Source organism: Alternaria dauci, chromosome 7 (assembly GCF_042100115.1).
Source record: "Alternaria dauci strain A2016 chromosome 7, whole genome shotgun sequence".
NCBI lineage: Eukaryota > Fungi > Ascomycota > Dothideomycetes > Pleosporales > Pleosporaceae > Alternaria > Alternaria dauci.
In genome coordinates, this window is record NC_091278.1 from 2327189 (window position 1) to 2342888 (window position 15700).

General features: G+C 52.3%; 8 protein-coding genes across 8 annotated transcripts; 1 reads left to right on the forward strand and 7 right to left on the reverse strand.

Moving 5' to 3' along the window:
• Positions 1-671: 671 nt before the first annotated feature.
• ACET3X_007878 (uncharacterized protein) lies at positions 672-1610 on the reverse strand (the record flags this gene model as incomplete). The annotated part of the gene is made up of 1 exon (XM_069454072.1): positions 672-1610. The coding sequence occupies one exon, from the start codon at positions 1608-1610 to the stop codon at positions 672-674; it is 939 nt and encodes a 312-aa protein (XP_069305041.1).
• A 429-nt stretch (positions 1611-2039) lies between these two features.
• ACET3X_007879 (uncharacterized protein) lies at positions 2040-3272 on the reverse strand (the record flags this gene model as incomplete). Its single annotated transcript, XM_069454073.1, has 1 exon — positions 2040-3272. The coding sequence occupies one exon, from the start codon at positions 3270-3272 to the stop codon at positions 2040-2042; it is 1233 nt and encodes a 410-aa protein (XP_069305042.1).
• A 457-nt stretch (positions 3273-3729) lies between these two features.
• On the reverse strand, positions 3730-5289 carry ACET3X_007880 (uncharacterized protein; the record flags this gene model as incomplete). The annotated part of the gene is made up of 1 exon (XM_069454075.1): positions 3730-5289. One exon carries the CDS (start codon positions 5287-5289, stop codon positions 3730-3732), a length of 1560 nt encoding a protein of 519 aa, XP_069305043.1.
• A 660-nt stretch (positions 5290-5949) lies between these two features.
• On the reverse strand, positions 5950-6834 carry ACET3X_007881 (uncharacterized protein; the record flags this gene model as incomplete). Its single annotated transcript, XM_069454076.1, has 2 exons — positions 5950-6666; positions 6733-6834. 2 exons carry the CDS (start codon positions 6832-6834, stop codon positions 5950-5952), a joined length of 819 nt encoding a protein of 272 aa, XP_069305044.1.
• Positions 6835-7026: 192 nt separating this feature from the next.
• On the reverse strand, positions 7027-7671 carry ACET3X_007882 (uncharacterized protein; the record flags this gene model as incomplete). The annotated part of the gene is made up of 2 exons (XM_069454077.1): positions 7027-7304; positions 7449-7671. 2 exons carry the CDS (start codon positions 7669-7671, stop codon positions 7027-7029), a joined length of 501 nt encoding a protein of 166 aa, XP_069305045.1.
• A 2035-nt stretch (positions 7672-9706) lies between these two features.
• On the reverse strand, positions 9707-10885 carry ACET3X_007883 (uncharacterized protein; the record flags this gene model as incomplete). The annotated part of the gene is made up of 1 exon (XM_069454078.1): positions 9707-10885. The coding sequence occupies one exon, from the start codon at positions 10883-10885 to the stop codon at positions 9707-9709; it is 1179 nt and encodes a 392-aa protein (XP_069305046.1).
• Positions 10886-11371: 486 nt separating this feature from the next.
• Positions 11372-13144, forward strand: ACET3X_007884 (uncharacterized protein; the record flags this gene model as incomplete). Its single annotated transcript, XM_069454079.1, has 1 exon — positions 11372-13144. One exon carries the CDS (start codon positions 11372-11374, stop codon positions 13142-13144), a length of 1773 nt encoding a protein of 590 aa, XP_069305047.1.
• A 300-nt stretch (positions 13145-13444) lies between these two features.
• Positions 13445-14583, reverse strand: ACET3X_007885 (uncharacterized protein; the record flags this gene model as incomplete). The annotated part of the gene is made up of 2 exons (XM_069454080.1): positions 13445-14290; positions 14350-14583. 2 exons carry the CDS (start codon positions 14581-14583, stop codon positions 13445-13447), a joined length of 1080 nt encoding a protein of 359 aa, XP_069305048.1.
• Between the last annotated feature and the right edge of the window lie 1117 nt (positions 14584-15700).

Genomic DNA, 15700 nt, shown 5'->3' on the forward strand with positions numbered 1-15700 from the left:
TATCGTGCGCACAACGCTCATTGTATTTGTTAGTATCTCTTGATAACGACAATCTTCCTGAACCTTGCTTTTCTCAAGTCTACCTAGGTAGCAGGGTAGGTTAGCTAGTATATCATCATGGAGTCCCAAAACTCTAAGACGATACCCAACTACTCGTGAACCCTCTATGAGAAGATAGCTAGAAATATCTTGGATGGATCGTCAGTACAACTTGAAAAGGCGTTTTTGCAGTGAACACACAAAATGGGTGAGGATTGGAAGTTCACCTGGGCACTTGGCTGGAGCTATGACGTTATCGATTACTAAGCACAAAGCTGCCTTCCGCACATGGACCAACAAACCTCATCCTCCCGCGCCTTACCACGCAACATCGACCATACCTAGAGTCGCAACTATGGCAAACACCTCCGTTTTAATGTCATCTCGTGACACCATCACATACTCAACATGTTTCCACCTGCGATGATCACGCCACCCCTCCCGGCGTGATGACAACGCATCGCGCAATACGTCCCACCGATATAAAAGCCAGCTGTCACCACCTCTTCCTCTAATCCCCAACCTCCAGCCGTCTGCCGCCGTAAGCGACAACTGAAGCCGTTAGAACTCTATCGCGAATAAACATCCGGAAATCACGTACCGACATGTGGATCTATAACTTGATTTGGGGGTTACAAATCTGCGTCGTCGCCCGCTTCGGTCATGACAACTTCCGAAGCCGCGCTTGCTAGCTGCACATCCTCTGGAGCTGTTCCTGGTTCATGATCCTCTGCGCTCGTTACTGGTGGTACGATAGGCGCGGGCCGGCCGTTTGGGAAGCATCCTGTTTCGTATGATTTGAAGAACAAATCTCCGTCATTGTCGGTTTCGCTGCCATTATCGTCGGAATCATATCCGTCACCATGATACTCATCAGCTCGATCATCTTTTAGTGGAGCCCACGGTCGCTGTGGTGTGGCGATGACCGGTACCGCCATTGATCGTACTTCATAGAGGGCTCTCTTGTCTGCGTCTGGCGCCAGGATCGTCCCCAACTTTCTGCGCTTGTTTCCTGCGCTATCGGTTGGATCTGGAGTGTCGCTAAGCTCGTTGTAACCTTCGGTACCCATATCATTATCTCTCGCACCACCTCCATGCTCAACCTCTCTCGCAGGGCGGGTTGTGGGGTCGATAGCCATGGCATCATCATCAGCCCCTCGCACACGAAGATCCTCGATCGTCATCGGCTCATAGGGCACTCGAATACCAATTCTGGGCCATTGCTGCCGCTTCCAGTCTTCACTTGGCGACGTGTTTGGGTACATCAGCCCATAGTGGTCGTATAGCCTGGCGCGGTACACCGGTATGCCAATCGTCGGTACATAGCCATTCGACTCATCCTCATCTTCACATTTGGGAGGGTCGATCTCCTCTATTGGCCACTCAATAGGGTCTTTTGGGCGTTTCGGTCGTTCGGAATAAGGGATCCAGCACTCATTCAGTGAGTGAGTCCAGAACGCCCGGCGCCTATTGAGGTTCAAAAGACACTTCCTTTGAGATCTCCTCTCCAAGGGAACGGCTCGAGCATCTGACTCTGGAAAGCCAACAGGTATGGCTGTTATCTCTTCCATTATCGGAGACCGTGGTGGCGAATGGACAGGCGACGAGTGCGGTTCCATATGGTATGTGTGCCGTTCGCGGCGACCGGTCGTTTCCTCCGCCCACTCCGTGGTGAACCACCTACGTTCGACAGGTCTGAATGGTCGTTTTTCTTTACAGAACTCACTGGCCGGGTAACGGTAATCGATCTCCACCTTGACCTTCTTCTGGCTCTTCTTCACTGGCTTTGCAGGGCCAGATTTGTCATTTGCAGGCTGTTCACCCGTGGTGGTTTCTCTGGATGGCTCCTGGGCGGTGCCACGCTCCTTCGCTGTCTTGTCACTTGCACCTCGGAGTATCGCTCCCGCCTGTTCTTCAGAGACCCGTGGTGCGCTACGTTCACCATCACTACCATCTACGTTTCCGAGTTTGTCTTCCGGCACAATCCACTCTTCTGGTGCCTAATCCCTGATTGCACTGGTCTCGGGAAACCAGCCCGACACCACTGGTCCAAGGCAGTCATATGAGGTACGCCAGTCCCAGGAGCTCTCTCTGGCAGAGATGAATAGACCCTGCTCTGTTCGTATCTCTCCCCACCTGTTCTCTGCTGCAACACCGTTGAGAGTGTTGGTCATCCGGTCAGCTGACGTGTCAGGCCTGCTGTTCCCGTACGTTTTGACCTGATGGCGACATCTTGCTTCATGCGTATCGAACTCCAAGTTCTGCGTTTTCATATCGGACTTCTTCTCGACTGCTGCCCGTCTTGCCTCAATCGCGGCCTTATTCAGCCTGAAGTGGGTCGGTTCAATATCTTTTGAGGTATCGCTGTCGTCATCCTCCTCTGGAGCACGCAGGCCAACGAGTCGACGCCTGTAATTTGGTGTCCACATGTGGAGCTCGTCCGGCCCTACGACTGGCGAGGTGCTTCCGTTTTTGCTGTTCTCGACGCTATTGCCGAGACGATCGTGTAGACCTTGTTTGTAGTTTTGACCACCGATGTCTCTGGAGTCGTATAACTCAAGCAGCGAATGTACCCAGTCATAGTGACCGGAGTCTTTGCCTGATGCTTCGAGCTTATATGCAGTACCCCGTTGGAATCGCTCCTGTTCAGCCAGTTTCCTACCCTCAGGACTCAGCAGTCGCAGCCTTCTTCGCCGTTTGGAGGAATCATGGAAGTAGAGCCAGTCTTCCAGCGACTCTTGAGCGTCAGTCATGGCGTCGTGTTCTGCGTGACCTTTCTCCCTATCAAATCGTTTGTTCTTTCTATCTTGCTGAACTTTCTTGTAGATTTTCTCTACTGCATTCCTTGCCTTTTTGGCCGTTTTCGTTGGTCCCTTTTTCCCCCTCTTATCCTCGTCGAGCGCATCCTTATACGCTTTGACCTTCGCTTCACGATCCGCTTCGATGGTGTAATGCCTAGAATGGGCTTTCTCAATATCCTTTTCTCTCTTCTGTGCAGCTTGCCATGATTCCAAGTTCTTTCTCAGCACATCCCATGTATGGCGTTGCGTTTTACCTGCTCCATCTGCTTTCTGGCCCCGCACTCTGGTCACCAGTTCAAGTTTGGGAATGCGTTCATTCTTAGCTTTTGCCTCTATAGGCGCCTTGCCAGCTCTCCCACCTTCATTCTCTGGTTTTCCACCATTGCCATCTTTACGCGACCCGAAATTGCCGCTCGGCTCTTTTTTGGCCATGTTCGTTCTTTCGAAGCATGTACAAACTAGAGAATGTTTACGAACGATGAGTACTTGCGAGAGAAAAGAAATCAGAAGAGTAATGTATTGAGAGAGAGCAGAAGACGATTGTCGGAAGAAACAGGGTTTTGTTATTGCCTCAGCAGGTCAGCCGGAAATATCGCTACGAACAAAGAGCCAGCAACTACATCCGGCCAGTCTGTGCTCTGTAGTGGGACAAATACGTTCCCGCCGAGTACAACTGCCCGGAGAGGGGATTCACTTAACAAAGAGATAACACCCGGCCAAGACCTGTGGTTACACACTCTAGGAGAATACATCAACAGGTCTCAAGCGACGCTCTCTACCAGCCAGTGTTTTCCAACATCTTCTCACGCCAGGTCTTCTTCTTCTCTTTCCGAGGGCGTTTTGAGGCCTCTGGGGGTGGGAGTCCGGCCAATATGACGTCCTGCCTTTCCTATTCCTTTTTCTGCGCATCACACACTTCGCGCTCTGGGGCGTTCAACCGATTGCGAACGAACGTTTTCGCCAACCATAGTGGAGGGATCTTTAGGTAGCCATCTACCTTGTGTGTACCTTTGAATACAGGATCAAACTTGGGATCGCGAGTGGAATCCAGATTACCAGTCTTCGCGCACACTCTTCTATGCGCCTCGACCTCATCATATGGTGAGCCGACATATTCGTCGAGTTGATATCCCCCCTTTGGCGCTTCATCTACGCCGTTGTCTTCGATGTTCTCACCGCACGAAGACTTGTCGGGTTCGACCTCGTCATCGGTGGATTCTTCGCTTTCTTCGGAGACCTCTTCATCTGTGGATTCTTTGCTTTCATCTGAGACATCATCAAGTGCGGTATTCTCGCTTCCAGACGTCACCCTTGCCTTTACCTTGGATGCCCGAGGTGGTCTGCGTGGCAACTGAAGGCCGCGTCTACTTGCAGCGTAGGATGCGGCTAAACCAGATCCATATCTCATAACTTTAGCTGCAGGGGCTGCCTTACCCGGATTGTCCTTGTTGTTTCCCATCGATTTGGCGAGGTCAAGAGGAGATGACACGACCTGTGGTCGCCTGGAACTTGGCTTCTTATGTTCCTGCTGGGCGTTTACTGTTTGCATGACTCTGGCAGCTTGCTTCAGAGTCTGATCAACCACAAGACTCTGAAAGTTGCTATCAGCAAGAGTCATGTTCCTATCGCCATCGGCCTCACGAACCTGGGTTGCAGCCTGCATACGGCTAGTGTCCACCTTCAACTTGACAATCATCGAATGTCCTGTATCAGGGCGTGACCCATTCGAAGACAGCTCGTCATGAGGGGGCGTGTCTTGGACGAAGCGTTTTCCAGTCGGTTCGCGTGCTGGTTTTCTCGCACGTGTAGGCCGAGCAGAGACCGCCGTAAGTTCCGTGCCATCTTCTGGTTCTTGCGAGCGCTCTTCCTCCTCTGCAGGCTTCGATTGCGTAAAACGAATCCGCTTGTTGGCGGCAGGAGTCGCTGTGAAATTACGCTTTCGCTTGCCGTGGAGGCCGGAGACCGCATCCGCTGGTGGACCGACCATTTTTGTTGCATCCGCGTCGTCTTGGTCCCCCGCCATGCGTACATCTCCGTCGCGATCGGGTCCCGCTGCTTCGTCGTCGCTTGAGCTGGCCTCGTCCTTGGTGGGCTGCGCCGAAGTCGTCCTCGTCTTCTGTGGTTGTGCGCGTTGACCTGTCGCCTTCCTCTTACCTGGTGTCGTGCCCTTGCCGCTTTTCGCCTTTGCTTCCTGCTGCCTCGTCCTGCGTTTTGCGTCGACCTCTGCGCGCAGCGCGTCCTTTTGTGCTTGGCTTGCCGTGGTCTTGATATCCGGATCGCCGAGGGACAGAGGAGCATTCGCTGTGTCGAAGTTCAGTGCAATGTCTATGAAGTCTTGCTTCTTGAGGTCGTGGATATTGTGGCATCCAAATTGTTCTTCGAAGATTGGTCGAAACCCTGGCTTCGCACCGCCGCCATTAACGATGTAGTTACTGTATTTGTTCGCCATCTTGCACGAACGCGGGAGGTTATGTAGTCAACTTTGACTTCAGTCGCGTTTGGACCTTACTGAGTTGGGGTGCAGTCGATGTGTGGTCGTGCTGGAGAAGAGTTGTCGGTGCAGCTGCGTTCATTGCGGAAACAGTCCCGCATTGCACCGACTGTAGTAAAGGCAGTTGCCAAGATTGTGTTTTCACTATGAACTATTCAGGCGAAAGGGCTACAAGGATTGGTCGAATCGGATCCAGGTGCCACCGGCGTTGTACATCAGCTACTCGATCCAGCAGTCATTCTGCCACTAATTCGAGACGTAACACTGGACATCGATACCAACCCACGAGGCTTCACGATCTGCGTTCGCTACAGCACAGGAACTAGAGCTTTTCAGGTGCTACCAGTGTTCCATATAGCGACGTGGTGGCTTGCTTGATACATCCGTGTTCGATTCTACGTCTACTGACAATTCGCCTTCTACTTCACGAGGGAATTTGATATGTGGCAAAATCGATGGGGAAATAGTGTATTACATGGCTAAGAGCCGATAGTCTCTACCAGTCTCCACTACGAAGTGTCCAGAGAGCAACAACATCCACCCCCGCACCATCCATCAGCGACAATTCCAGTACAAGGCATCCGGACACATCTCCGAGGCCCTGCTTTCTAGTAAATCCTAGTCAGAAAAGTAAGTTACGCCCTTGGCTGCTTGGGAGGCCAGAAACTCTCGCATCTCTTGCTCCTCCTTCCTTCTATCCTCGGCCAACATCTGAGCACTGCGTATGCCCTCAGTAGGTCTCACGCCCCTCATCATAGCGGAGCGCAATAACTTGCGTTGCGTCTCCACTTCTTCAGGATCAGCATCCGCTCCGCCCCTCATAGCACGGGCAATATCCGCCTTGTACTGAAACTCGGCCCAGTCGTCAATGTCCTCAGCCCACACCCGCGCGGTCTTGTCCAACCTGATGAACTCTTCCTGCTGGCGACGAATCTCTTCCTCCTTGGCCTCACGCGCTTCGTGTTCTTCCTTGATCCTCTTCTGTCTAGCGGCCTCCAATTTCGCGTCCTCGCGGCGGCGCTTGGCGAGAGCAGCTGGGGGAGTAGACTTCATGCGCGCTGGACGCATGTGGCGGGTGGCCCACAGGAACTGGAAGCGTGTCTCTGCAGCATCGGTGGCGGTGTCCACCATCGGACCTCCGTGTCCCATACCACCGCCCATCGGTGCGCCCATCACGCCCATCGGGTTACTGTCCATGTTTGTAGCGCCAAAGACTCGCATACCGCTCCTTGTACGCATGGGCTCTTGTGCATTGACAGCAGGTGCGTTGTCGGCAGCGCCCTGCTCGGTAGCACCAGCTGCGTCGTCCGTGTCGTCCGCGTCGGCCTTGGATAGCTGCAAAAGTAGCATTACAAGGTCAGTATATATCTCAAACACACACTCAGTACACTTATAACATACCTTTGAATTTTCAACGGCGTCCACACGAAGCTGTTCCTGGCGGAGCTTATCCGGGCTCAATTGCAACTTCACGACAAAGCCTTCACGCTTTGGTCCGGCCATCTGGAGAACGATATTAGCAGGGCGCTGGATGATGACGGCGGAAGACTTTACCTCCAAGTCCTGCTTGCTACTGCTTCACCTTGCTGCTGCAGTCTTCGTTGATCGACTGGTCGCTGGACTTGTTTGCTTATACACACTTGCGCTTTGCTCAACCAGTCCCTGTTGGCTGGATGTATCAAGTAGCGGGGTATTCTACTTTGTGATATTGCGCTTTGACCTCTGCGGCGACGCAGTATCTGCGGCTCCGGAGGGCTCCTTCCCAGACTTGGACGATGGAAGGGTCTTGGAAGCGTGAGAGGGCGCATAGGCCGTACGATTGATCGTGCGCTCCTTTGTCGAAAGAGTGAATGCTCCTTCTGCAACGTCACCCATGATGTCTCGATCAGAGTCGTCTTGTTCGGAAGACTGGTCAACGTCCATGTCGTCTTCGTCAACGTCTTCTGGATCAGCGTCTTGTGCTTCATCGGAACCTTAGTCTTGTTCTTCTTCAGAGTCGTCGTCTTGTTCTTGTTCGGATTCGTCGACTGGTTCCTCTTCAGATTCTTCGTCTTCCTGATCCTGCGCGTCGAGCTGGGCCTTGACCTTAGTCCTCCAAATGGTGTCTGTCAGCTTACCCTTGGGTTGAGTCATAAGGAATCCTGCTGCGCGCTTGTCCTTGATGATGTACTTGTAGACAGCGTTAGGGGCGTTCTCAGTGTCCCATCTCTCGGCGCGGTCGGAGAGTTCCTTCTTCACACTAGCATTTTGACTCAAGCCCAAGTACTTGAGAGCTTGTCGGAGTTGGTGGCGATTGTATAGGGTTTCGTAGTCGTGCTTTTCTGTTGCAGGACCGGTCATCTTGTTGGCTTTGGACTTCGTTGTAGGTTTGGACTTCGTTGTGGGTTTTGTCTTCGTAGTTGGTTTGGTCCTTGTGGTTGGCTTGGTCCTCGTGGTTGACGTGTTCTTCGTGGTCTTCTTGGTCTCCGCGGTGGGCGTGGTCTTCGTGGTCTTCGTGGTGGATGTGTTGTTCTTTTCCGGTGCGGAATCAGTGTCGTGGTTGGTCTCTGTGTGGGATTGAGTCGTATGTGAATTATCAAGCGGTCCCCCCGCGATACTAAGCGGCATGCCGGAGCTACTATCTTCCTCTTCATCGCTCACATGACCGCTATCAGCGCCAGGACCATCATCGTCTCCACTTCCGCACGGACAGTCTTCTCGCCTACTGCATTGGCGGTAGCTGGCCGCGAACAGGTCACCTTCGTCGTCACTCGAGTCTTCGTCACTGGATTCGGGGTCACTGTCTGTTATTGCGTTCATATCCTTGTCGTTCGCTCGCTCTCTACGGCCATCTGTGGCTTCTGCCCAAGGCGTACTTTCAATATAATCTTGGCCAACGCTTGCGTCGTATTGAACATGTGTAGTTGGTGGCTTGGAGAACTCGTTGGGACTGTCCGCTGGCTGCCCCGATGCAGGCTTTGCTGGGACTTTCAGCATTCGACCGGGTACGACAATACCTCTCTCGTCGTAGGATTCTTCCCAGTCATATGATGTTTCTCCAGCTGCGATGTGTAGTCCACTCTCTAGCCGAGTTCTACTTAAATTCTTGGCTGTTGGTAGAGATGATGAGAGCCCTGACTCCCGCATCCGCCGCTGGGAATGGGATTCGTACGTCGGCGATTCGTCTCCTTTCGCGTCTTCTATCTCCCTTCTTCTCTTCTCGATCGCCTCAATATCCAGCTGCAATTTGATTGGTGACAAGCGAGGCGGATTCCTAGGCCTGCCCAACCCTACTGCAAACCTTCTCGCCCTTGGCAGTCTGACGTGCAAGTTGTCCGGACCCATATTCTCGTATTCTATTTCCTCTGTCATCCCTACACCATCTCTCTCAAAAGACTCAATGATCGGACGCAGGTTCTTTTCATGCTCCTCGTCCTGACTGATAAGTCCGCTTGGTAGTCCCTCCCTCATGGGCTTTGCCCTTTTACCCTTCGTGCCATCAACATCCTCTAGATACTGCAAGCGATATTCAGGCGTTTGGTAATACAGAAAGTCTTCGTATAAAGAAACTTCCAGGCGTCTTTTCTCATGAGCTTTCCAGCGAGCATCAGCTCCGAACTTCTTGCTCCCACCGACTGCCGTGTTGGCCGCAGCAATACCTCCTTTGTTCTCTAGTTCTTTCGCCCGGGCCTTATCATTAAGATGTCGTTCGAAATCCGGTATCTCGGCAGCGTTTTCTGCTTCTTGTAACGCTGTAATTAGTTTCTGTCTATGAGTTTCTAGGTCCTTGACCACGTCTTCTCGAGAACGCGCAAATACACCAGTGTTACCATCAGATCTCGCGGCTCTATCAGTTGACAATGTCTGATTACCTGGAAGCCGTGGCCTTCCTTGCGTTTTTCCTGGTCTTGGGTTTCGGTCACGTAACACTCGGCCTTCTTGAGCCTGGGGAACTTTTTGTTCATTGGGTTCCGCATCCGATGTATGTCCTGGTGTTTTGGGTGGCATTGCTAACCACAATGAGAATGAGAAAGGTGACTGAACAAGTACAGCAAAAATGGAAACGGATGAGAAGCTTCGGAGGCGTGTGCAGATTCGGAAGATGGTTCAATAGAAGACATTTTCTCGACGTGTTAAGGTTCGTGATATAGGTTGTTTTCTTTGTCTTTAATGACATTGCTAAGTACAATGGAGCTGTAAAGTTCCGACTATGCGTGCGCCTTTTCTATCTAACAAAGAATACGAAGACGCCACAACAGAATCGACAAAGCATTATGCATTATAAAAGCGATGCTTTGTATAATTCGTCCAGTATCGAGGGCGAAACCAGTTTGAAGCCAGACCCTAGTCACCCCTCGTCATGGGGTTGTTTGCCAAGACCTTGCTATAGCGCAAGTCAAGGCGAGGGTCCACCCATCCAGAGGTCAAGGTCCCTTCCTTCCTCCTTTGCCCGGTCTACCTCACGCTCGTAGAGGCGTCGTGTGCCCAGATAGTCAGCGGGTGCCGGCTTGACATCAGGTCGAATGTGCTTATCCATACGCGCAAGAACTGTCTTGTGCTTGACTCGATAGGCATCTGCGAGGAGAGGATCAGAGTAGCGTCCAAGCCGACGCGAGTTGTGTTTTCTCAACTCCTCTTCTTCTTCCTTCTTCCTCCGCTCCTCTTCCTTCTTCCTCCGCTCCTCTGCAAGTTGCTCTGCGGTCTTCTTTAGAGCCTGTCCATGCCTGGTCGCCCTCATTTCAAGGCCGCGTCGTCCCCCACCTGGCCGTTGTGACTGTTCGATGTCAGTCTCAAGCTCTTCATTGCCTTCTTGAGCAATTTTTCCCATATTGTCGTCTTGGTTTTTGGCGACATTTCTTGGCAACCGTCTGACGCTGTCCGGGCTTGCGTTGAGGTGTGACTGGGTAGCCATCGCTTGGCCAGCTTGTGAGCCACGAGCCCGCGTGTACTTCAGACGCAGTGTTCGGGTCGACGCTCTGCCCTTGATCGTAGGCTGTGAGTGTGAAGTATCATCAATCGGATCGTCATGGTCGCTCATCTCGACATCGTCTTCCGTGGTCGTCGTACTCCTGTTCTGACGCTTGGGTGGTGCGGAAGGCACAGTTGATCTGGCCTTGCGTTTTTTAGAAGTCGCTGACTCCGATTCAGTCGTGTTCTGTGCCTGGGCGACCGGCTTTGGTACAGCAGCCTTGACGTCCTTCTTTAGGCGTGGTAGGAACATAGCCATGCGCGGAGCATGATCGACATCCCACCGCTGCAACCACCTAGCAAGACCACCATTGCTGAACTCCTTTCCATGAGTGTTCTTCAAGCCAGCCGCTGCGGCCATGGGTCTCAGGTCGGGGTTGATAGCGTAGAATCGGTTATGGTATTCGAGTGGTCGAGGGTCCTTGCCGTCCGCTATCGTAGTCGACGAGTCGTGTCGGTCGAAGAGTCGTGCAGCGCTTTTGAGATCCTGCTCAGCTATTTTCGCTGGCATCTCCATCCCATGCTGCTTGAATAGCGCGTGGCTCGCGACCTTGGCCTTGAGTCCGCCTATTGTCCAGGTGCCGTCGTCGAGGTTGATTGAGGACATCGTGGTTGTGTTTTCGGTGCGGTTTAGTTGTTTGATAATGCAGGTATATATTTGTGGGCAAGAAGAAACATATAGTAGGAGGGGACGAGTCGCAAAAGGTGGAACGAACTGGGAAGTGGTCTGTGTCCCGATGCAGTAGAAGGATATGGCAACTGATGTGAATGTTACTAGCGTCTTGAACAGTGGCGAGCCAATGACCGAAGTTCACAGTGGTCCTGTTTCAGGTTAGCCCCAATGTTTCTTGAGACCTTGTGTATACTCATGGTGCGTGACATACCATGGAAGTGGTGTCAGCATAGTTCCGCTCATATGAGACACCACTCGCCAAGGGGGTATATGTGAATACATGTTCCCGCTGCAACCTAAGCCGATCCCTCTAGTCTATATCATTCTGTGATTCGGACTGACTTAGCAATTGACTTGCAGCCAAACACCACTATAGCGCAACACAGCGACTCAACCACAACCACAGCCACGACAAGCACGATGAACCATCAAGGCCCACCTTTCGTCAGATGGGGTGATTTGGAGCCGCCATCTCCGCCACATACTGGAATCCGCGCCTCTTCGGAATACCCTGCCTGGCAGGATGACGAGAACCGTTGCTGCATAGCCAGCGCTGACCGAAGCTCGTATAGCGACATCACCGACACGAGCAGCAGTTCCAAACGCAAATCCTATTACACCAATATGTGCCTCAACCGTCCTCATCCTCTCGCCTCGTATCGCCCCTCTGAGATCCGGAAACGCGACACCACCGAGTTCGATGAACCCGAGGAGAACTATCGGATGGCGCTAGACGAGGAGGAAGAGGACTTGGCGGAACTAGCGGTACTCATGGTACCGGCGGAGCTTCGATCGCTTGCTCAACAGCGTGAGGAGTCCTCCAGCTATGGGTGGCAGCCTATCAATAAGACCAAGACTTCGCGGTATACTGAGTGGCAGTTGACCTTCGGTGGAGCGTCGAATCCGAAAGGTTGGCAGTTGGTCGACAGCGCAGCAACTCTTAGCACTCCAGACGAAGAAACCTCGATGACCGATATCTTTGCTGGTCGAGAAGGAACTACACCTGACGTAGAGGGCATGGCGATCGATCCACCAGCTACTTCTTTAAACGCCGAGGGCACTCGAGAGGAGTCAGAAGACGCTGACGATTCTCTGTGGATAGACGAAAGGTACTTCGATCACTACGGCTACCTCGACTATGTCAAGAACGCCGATACCAACCAGAACTTCGATGGGTCCGGTGATTCGCCGAGGGATAAATCTAAGCTCAAGGTGCCGCACAAGAAGGGAGTGCAACTTGGTTTGGGCCGTTTTCTCCTAACGTCTCCTTCAACTCGAAAGCCACTAGCATCCCAACGACAGCCTGCCAATACTTCCGCAAAGATGCTGGCCACGGAAGACACACCGATGATTCTTGTCGATCAGCCAGTTCGCGATATCTTTGAGGTCCATGATGAGGCCAAGGCGGATACCAACGCTGAAACCTCCTCAACTGAGACCGGGATATGGGAACTGCTGGAAGGCAACATTGACGCTCCACGAACTGGTAATGTCTCGCCGCACAAGCTTACCATCAAGCTTCGTCACATCATGACCGACGAACGTAAAACTCTGACGTACACGGAGATCGGCCGCGAACAAGTCGACTGGACATCGAAGCAGCAAATCATTGCCATTACCAAATGGCGCACCGAGACCTTCCACGAGCACGGTATCAAGACCAAGAAAAACATGCTCTTGTACACACATCTTGAAGACGCATGGATGCTGCTCTTCCACCGCAAACTCCGCGCCACCATCGAAGCAGGCCACATCATCAAGCTCCCTGGTCCCGCCAACGTCATGATTCCTTTCAACGCTTACTTCGAAGGTAAGACGCTGAAGGGCGCGAATGGAGAAGACGTCGGACCAAGACCTGCGCGCGATGCGATATCCATTCGGGCAAAGCTTGATGGAAGGGTAAGCAAGATTGCCATGATGAGGAGGGAAATGCGAGTACTCATCACAAGTGACAACGGTGGCCCAATGTTCGTCCCGGGTATCACGGAGGAGGAACTGGACAGGTTTCTGGAGGATGGAACAGTCGCTGTTGAAGGTCCAAATGAGGATGGTAGAGACATGTCATCGAGTAGTGAAGGGAAGAGGAGTAAGAGATCGTCACCAAAGCGAAAGCGTGAGAAGAGTGACGCTGGAGAACGAGAGGCGAAGAAGGCGAGGGAAGCAAAGAAAGCGAGTGCAATGACTCAAGAGTAGCTAAAAACATTACCATTATCACGATCATTAGCAAGGCTTCCCAAATTTGTTCATGGGAGGGAGAATAAGCATTGCGTTTACATTGTTCTTCTATGAATGTCGTTAGATGTTCGCGCACACGGAAACTGAGTGAGTCAAAAACGATTGAGCATATCCTAGCCAATGTTATGTGAGAACTTACCTCAGGTTTCGCCAAACACCTAGTCTAAAACAGTTTGATGAGCCACAAACTGCAATGGTAAAGTCAACACCAATTTCCTTTATCCCAATCTATGTGTCTTGTCTGAAACGCGCCTGCGTCTAACCGGTCTTGTCTTCCCAGATCTTCAAAAACAGTTTCCACAAGATCGAAAACAGTATGCCTTGCAGACCGTTTGCAATGATTCTTGTCTTCAATCCTCGTCCGAATAGACCCAACTTGCCGTCTTTACGAACAACCTCCTTGGCTGCTTCGGTATAAGATATCTTCTTATCATTGACCTGTCGATATGTCTTCACGACACGCAATGAGTTGGAAATGGTATCCGACACGACCGATGCGCAGAAACCAATGAAAGCCGCACGCAGCAACCACCACCCGATCTGCTGTCTCGTCGGATCTGGGATGGTTTCAGAGAGAAAGTTGTACACAGCAAACCAGGGGTAATGCCCAACAAAGGTCGCTGCCGCGGTAGCAAACGCGCCCCACCAGAGACTGCCAATGCCGTCAGTCTTGATGCGCTGCCGGAGGATACCCCAGCCGCTGGATCCCTGGGCTTGTAGTGTAGTCTTCAGCGTGTCGATGGGAGTAAGTAGCATCCTGAAAGACGCGGCGCATGCAGATGCGAAGATCGTTTGGATGGGCGATGGAAGCTGTTTCAAGAAACCGTTGGATTGCAGTAAGGCAAGGATACCAGCATTGGCTGCTGTGTCTCCAAATCGTGCAATGGGCCCTTGGAAGAGTGCAGCGCCCATACCCTGGTAGTAACGGCCAATGCCGCCGTCTGCGTACAGTTTCTTTGTTGCCACGGTTGTTGATGTTCCATGGCGGTATTGGTAGTTCATGATGGTGCGGATGGGCATCAAAAGCAATACTTGAAGAATCATCGCTGCGGCACCACTCAAGCCTCCGCCCAACGCACGCTTTAACGCGCCTTTAAGATCGAACTATGTCACGTACTGTAAGCTTTCGGGGGTATTGAGCATCGCAACTGGGAGACACATACATCGACGTCATCTGCGTCTATCCACCCCTTGATGAAGACAGCGACAACAAGTATGGCAAACAAGACCAAAACGCCTCTCCAGACATAGAACCAGGTCCTGGTCACCTTTTCTGGCTCATCTATTGTTCCATGCCCCTCTGATGGGCTGGGCGTACGTTGGCGTACATCGGCATGCGGGAGCAACGGCGCACGCTCATCTGGCACGCCGCTTTCTATGTCGCGTCGAGAAGGCATCGCTCTGGTGTAGGTTGTTGAAGAGCGGCATTGCACCCGCAATCGATAAGTACTGTCGTCTATGGCGTGCTGGGATTACCAATCAAGGGGCATGACGCGCATTCGGCTATACTTGTGAGCCGACGGATGAGACCCACTTATAAAGCCGAATCTCCATGGCCACTGGCGACTGAGGCACCGTGTCACTATCTGACCGCATCGCGTCTCCTGTCTGCTTCAACTTCGAGATACTTCACTTTCGTGATTCCCATGCGTTCACCATACTGCGCATATAGCCCAAGCGCGTACGTGTTGCCAAGGTTGTTCCCGCCTTTGTCTCCATCAGTAGGCCGCCTGATCGGACGGTAGGACTCATGAAATTACATTCACGCTCAATACCTCCGGCCCAATAGCGAAAATTTCAACAACCGATGTTTGCTACGAAGCTGTTATGATAGCTCATGAGACCTGGCGACGTTCGAAGCTCTATGCTATCCTATTGCGACTCTTGCAAACCGGTCGACTCGTTCTGAGAGGGCGTCGCGCAGTGGAGACTACAGGTAGACGGCCTAGGCGACACTGAGATAGACGAGATGCGCCGACGAATAGATGTACCAGTGCCAAAGTATGTGATTGGCTTGCAAAGCTAGTCCATAACAGGCCTGCTTGGGTAGGCCATCCCTACGCTGTCTGTACGACGTCACGGTCAAGCTTTGGCAGAGTCCTCCATCGAGTGGGTTCGAAAAGGCCTTACCCACGGTCGTCTGAGTTTCACAGCCATCGCCAGCGGCTGGTGGCGTCGCGAACGACTTCGACGTGTTCCACCAATCAGGTTTCTTTTGGTAGCTACCCGCTAACATTCGCCGAAGTTTGCCCCGATCACGCCCACACACCATCAACACGATCATTTATACACCAGCTATTTTTCCATCAACGCAATATCGTCTTCTATCGCGCGTTATCTACATAGCCCGACACAGCCGCGTTAACAGCGACACAAATGCCAATCATCACGTTGCGTGGAGATTAGACCTGCGTACCCTAGACCATTGACCGCTGCAACAAATCAGGCCTCCTCTGGGGACCTAGAGGCAGCCCTATACACGTCTGGACCTGCGTACCCTTTGTTGGTAAGGCC